Genomic DNA, 5671 nt, shown 5'->3' with positions numbered 1-5671 from the left:
GAAAAGCTGGTTATGAATTAAATTCTTGGAAATAGATCTGTATATTTTAAGTGCATGGTTCTAGTAGTAGTGGTGATTGTGTGTGTGTGCCTGCACGTGTACGTGTGTGTGTGTTGGGGGAAGCTCACAATTTAAAGGAGATCTGAATTGAATCCTTTGGCAAGCCAAAGCATCCTTTGGTCGTTTTAATGATCACTCTTTAATGTGTCCGTGCTGCAAACGTGAGTTTTTGTATGGCAAGTTTTCTAAAGCAGGGGGAGAAAGGGGAGGGGGCCTACACCTGCACTAAATAGGGAGCTTGTTAGGTGACTGCTGTGATCAGTCCCCAACTTGTTCTGCCTGATCAAGCACAGTGGGCAGAGATCCAATCACAAAAGCATTCCACAAAGCAAGCAAAGCAAAAATCTTCACTAAACTGACTACTGGAATGAAAACTGCTGGGGTCCATCCCTTCTCTTCCCTGGAAAAGCAGCACATTCTGGTAAAGAGGGAAGGCAGTTGAGACTATGGAGACATCATCTTCCAAAATCATTTCTTGAGAATGTCTCCAGACACCCTGATAACAACATTGCACGATGTACACGGCAGATTTACTCGAAGTCTTATTTCCAAGATCCTATTCTCTCTTACTTCTTCCTTTGGAAAAGTAACCCTTTAAAAAAAACTTCCACTCTTCCAGGGTAGGCTGCCCCTGGGGTCAGGTCTTCCTCCAGCCCTTATTATCTTGCTTACTGAATTGCCCAGAAGACGCACCAATTAGATGTTTTAAATGCTTTCTAAACCTTTCAAACAATATTCATACCCATTATAGTGTTGTCACCATACCCTCTTTGGGGGGAGTTACATGAAGAAAATGAGGCACAGCAGAGGTGACTTGCCTGTCACTGTTAGTGACAAAGAAAAGGAATGCTCAAGGTTTCTGGCAACTTATCCTGTGTAGAAACTAAGCAAATCAACACAAAAACACATTCCAGAGCCAAATACCCTCTTCTTTCAATCACCTGTTGTTCTGGATTATTTACCTTTTGTTCCCTCCAGACGTTCATGCTAACAGTTGAGATTTAACTTTCTTGGTAAATCACAGCAAACCAGCATAACAATGACTGCTTTTTAAGAAAGTAACTTTCGGAAGGAGAATGTCATCAACCCCCAAAGGTTAACGGTTGATTATTACTGCTCAATATTCGGGGCTCTTATTAAATTTCCTGCAATTAAATATGGTCATTTGTAGAAAAGCAGCTTTCACTTGTTGATCTGAAAATGAGTTGATGGGATTCAATTTACGATGTCCTGTTTGTATAACTCACTAAGCGTTAGGGAAGGATATCTGAAAGCATCCTCATGCTACATATCCTTAAGTTTGAACTACTCCTAAAATGTAGAACCAATGTTTAAATGATAATCGGTTCTTTCCGGGTAAAGAAACTTATCATTAGATTAAAACAAGTTTTTGCAACGATCACAAGGTATTGCATGATTAAAACTGAATTCTACTTTCCATGCTAAATAAGCACCAGTGAATGAAATGTTAGCTCACATTTTCCTAACAATGCAGACAGAGTAGTGCATCGATCGATTCATTAAGCAATAACCATTAACTTCAGGGAAATGAATTCTAAACTCACCAACCTCTTTGGGGAGAGTCGAACTTCTCGTTGTCAGGTCTGGCAAAGTCCATTCTCACGTACGTGTCGTCGTCGTCAGAATCTTCTTGCTCTGGGGGTCTCGGCGCCCGGCCGCGGCCAGGTGATGGAGGGGGAGCGGCGGCTGCAGCGGCAGCCCCGCCGGCTCTGTTACCTCCCGCAAGGTCTGCCGATGGGTTTTGGGCTCTGGGGTTCGAGCCACCCGCAACGTCTTGGGCCGCTCTTACCACTTCGGCACCAGCAGCATTAGCAGCAGGTTGGAACCGGCGGACGGAGGCGGAGTCAGATCCCGCGGCGGCCTCGAGGCCCGCGGCGGCAGCGCCGCTGCCCGGGGCAGCGACCAGGGTGGAGGCGGCGGCTAAAGCCCGGCTCACGGCTACGGTTGGCGCGGTTGCCGCGGCCGCGGCTAAAGAGGCGGAGAGGTCTCTCTCGAGGCTGTCGGTCGGGAAAGCAGAGACGGCGGCTCTGGCAGCTGCAAAGAAACTTTGCGAACGGCTTTGTGGGCGTCTTCTCTCGAGCTCTTCTTCCAGCAGCAGCCTCGCTACAGGTGGTGGTTCAGAGCAGCGGCTCGGGGAGAGAGAAATGTCCATACAGCACTCAGAAAATGGGTCGACCACGTAGATGCGACCTGTTTCAGCATCGTAGCGAATGGCACTGTCAGCAAAAGGCACGGCTGGTGTCATTGCTGGGTTGAAAATCACTTCAATGTAGTCACCTTCTTCCTCATTAGCACTGTTACCTGTAGCACTGGGAGGAAGAGGCGGAAGTGGCCACCTAGCACCGTCCAGAGAGAAGGGGTTGGCACCTGGAATAGCTCTTAAAAGATCTGAGAGGTCGTTTGCTGGATTTGGAAATGGCACTCCGAACTCAACATTCACGTAATTCGAAAAGGCGAACTGTCTGGGGTCGGCAATTATGCCCCACAAACCCGGCAGTCTTTGAATACAGGGAGCTGGCATATTGCTACCTCTTTTAGCGAAGTCAATCTTGATGTAGCCACTAGTGCTGTCGGCTTCTTTCTGCTCATGTGTGGGCTTTTGTGGTTTTGGCTTGATTTTATTCCCTTTTGTAATAAAAGGAAGTCGATTAGGTCTCTTAGTCTTGTTCTTGGGGGGCCCATCACCTGAACGCTTGTTAGGTGATCCCTCATCTCTAGGCTTTGAGAATGACCCCTCAACTGAAGGCTTTGAAGTTACATCTTTGGGGCCTCTGTTAGATGAGGCTTCTTTGTCTAGGCCCTTCCCCAGGAATTTTCCAGGTAACATTGGTACATACTCACTGTGGTCACTCTGCCCCAATGGGGAGCTCCGAAAAGCGTTTGGCAGAGAGAAGTAGGAGCTCCAACTTTTGGAGGAAGAGCCTCCCTGAGGATTTCTGGGGTTTTTTGGAATTGCACCAGCTCCAGGAGCCATAAACATGTAGTCACTGTCACTGTCATTGTCCTTTGAGTCATCCTCTTTGTCAGGATCAGGTGCTTTTGCAGGACTTGGTGCAGGTGGTGGGCTCACCCTGGGAAACATCATCATGTACCCTCTTGAATCTTCGAAAGGTGATCGAGAGTGGCGCTTCTTTGACACAGAGACATTTTGAGGAGCCATTGGCATATAATCGCTGGAGCTTGAGAGAGGGGCAGCCACCCCTGGCCTCATTGGCACGTATGGGTCATCCTCATCTTCATCAAAAGCTCTGGCCCTGTGGGGACCCCGAGCTGCACCTTCTGGGGTCTCTGCGTCTTTAACTTCTTTGGCTTCTTTGCGTTCTTTTGTGGCTCCTCTGTCAGCACAAAAATAAAGTCGGAACCTTCCCCCAGACTTTCCTTTTCCACCAGTTGCTGCAGCTGGCGGGGGTGGAGGCGGTGAAGGTGGTGGCATTTGCTGTTGCTTGCTTTGAGTTAATTTGCCAAAGTAGGATCTTTTCTTCAGAGATTTCCCATGGTCACCATTGCCTTCGGAGCCTTTCCCACTTCCTGAGCCTTTGCTCCCTCCAGAGTTCCTGCCCCTGCCTGAGCCATGGCCATCTCCGGGTCCTTGGCCACGGCCTGAGCCGTGCCCACCTCCAGCTCCCTGGCCACTGCCTGAGCCATGCCCACCTGAGGTGCCCTGGCCATCTCCTGAGCACTGGTTTCCTCCTGCACCCTGGCCCCCAGAGCCCTGGCCACTTGAGCCCTGGCTGCCACTTGAGCCCTGGCCACCTCCGGAGCCGTGCCCCCTGCCCGAGCACTGGCTTCCTCCAGAGCTCTGGCTACTGGAACCTTGGCCACTTGAACCCTGTCCACCTCCTGAGCCCCGGCCATTTCCAGAGCCCCAATTGTTCATGGGCATATAGTCGCCTCCGTTTCCTTCCTGGTCCTCTTTTCCCTGAGGATTGCCTTCTTCCCCAGAGTTGCCAGAGCCGGAACCAGGTGCTTCAGAAGACAGGCAAGCTCCCTCGCTGGGGGCTTCTGCAGGGTGCGGGCCACGCACGGGGCTGGGTGCTACACGGCGAAAAAAGCTGGCTGGCACTGAAATCGCTCTCCTGGATCTCCGCGCTCTGGGCAGGTGCAGTCTTCCTCGCCTGGAGGGGGGCACAGGCTCACTGGGTGTTATGTAGCGCCTGGCGAGGAGCATCTCGTCTTCCCCATCACCGATGGCCCTGAGGTGGCAAAACTGCTCAAAGCGGGACCTTCTGAGCCAGCCGCCGGGCTCGAGCGGCAGCATGTCCAGGTGCCTCCTAGTGGACAGCAGGGTTAACAGGTGGGCGCCGATACTGATGCTGTAGCTGCGGCAGCGGGCTCTGTATTCGTCTGCACACAAGGCTCTCATCTTCTCCAAAAACAGCTCGTGCATGTTTTGGGCCACCACACAGTCATCGACCTGCATCCAGAGCTCCCCCGGACCGATGACGGTGGACCTGCCGACTTCCAAGAAGAAATACTGCTCCGAGTGCCCGCAGCGACGGATGCTCAGGAGCTGGACGACCACGCTGGCCACTTCGGTATTTAGCCTCACAAACACAACCTCCTCGTCGGTAAGACAGAGCCGGAACACGCCGCTCAGCTCTTTTCTGTGCCCCAGCCCCCTGGGTTTGACTATTACCTGCCACACATCTTTGTAGAAGGGTGGCTCCGCCGCCGCTGCAGCCGCCAGTGCGGCCGGCTCTCCATCCGGCTGCGCGCCGGGCGTGCCGCAGCGGCGGCGCTTGCTCTCGAGGATGAGGCGGCTGAGCAGCAAGTACCAGCTCTCTTGCTCCGACTCGTTCTCGGCCACCATCGCGAAGTACTCGTCCTGGGTGAAAAGAGCGATGAGGTGTCGGTACCTTGCGTCGGCTCGCTGGCTCACCGAGAAGCACTGGTACAGGGTGATCACGCGCCGCGGTGGGATGAGCGCGGGGACCGCGGCGCCAGAGGCAGCCGCCGCTGCTGCAGCCGCCGCGGCGCGGACACTGTGCCGGAACTTCCTGGCATTTTCGTAGTATTCCAGTCGAGCTGGGGCGTCGGCGGTCTCCAGTTTGAGCACGAAGTAGCGCCTGTGGCCATGCTTCTGCTTCCGCAGGTAGCCGCGTTTGCAGACTTCGTCCCCGACGGGGAGGTCCTCCTCATCGGACTCGGAGTCTGACCGGGAGCCTGTGGCCGTGGAGAGCCACATGGCTCCCGGACAAGACGACCCGGTCCCAATGAGTGCGGTCGGGGTTCCCGAGGAAAGAAGTGGGGTGGGCGCCACCGCAGCTAGAGCTGCCGCTGTTGCCGCTGCTGCAGCTCGCAGTCTCCTTGTCGCTTGGTCGCGAGCGAAGGAGCAACTCGCCATGGTGATGCACGATGGTTTTAAGGTGAGCGGGCGGAGGGGGGGGGCTCGGGGAAGCGAGGGTTGGGGGAAGAGGCCGTTTACCCCTGTCCGCCCGCCCGCCCGCCCGCCTCGGCCCGCGCCCCCGCCCACTCCACTCGAAGCGCGCGGCGGCGGGCAAAACAACACGTGACCGCTGCCTCACGCGGCGGCCGCTGTGGCTCCGGCTACCAACACAGTGGAGGGGCGCGAGCGGCCGCCAGCAGAGGT

The 5671-nt window shown here is 54.2% G+C and overlaps 1 protein-coding gene across 1 annotated transcript; it reads right to left on the bottom strand.

Moving 5' to 3' along the window:
• Positions 1–1621: 1621 nt before the first annotated feature.
• Positions 1622–5425, bottom strand: IRS4 (insulin receptor substrate 4). The gene has a single exon (XM_073798958.1). It carries the CDS (start codon positions 5423–5425, stop codon positions 1622–1624), a length of 3804 nt encoding a protein of 1267 aa, XP_073655059.1.
• Between the last annotated feature and the right edge of the window lie 246 nt (positions 5426–5671).

This window comes from Tursiops truncatus, chromosome X (assembly GCF_011762595.2).
Source record: "Tursiops truncatus isolate mTurTru1 chromosome X, mTurTru1.mat.Y, whole genome shotgun sequence".
Taxonomy (NCBI): Eukaryota; Metazoa; Chordata; class Mammalia; order Artiodactyla; family Delphinidae; genus Tursiops; species Tursiops truncatus.
The sequence above is the reverse complement of the archived record's forward strand: the minus strand, read 5'-3'. Positions and strand labels throughout refer to the sequence as shown.

Excerpts from the sequence above, each read along its gene's own strand:
- IRS4 (XM_073798958.1), bottom strand. The coding sequence starts at position 5,425 with ATGGCGAGTTGCTCCTTCGCTCGCGACCAAGCGACAAGGAGACTGCGA.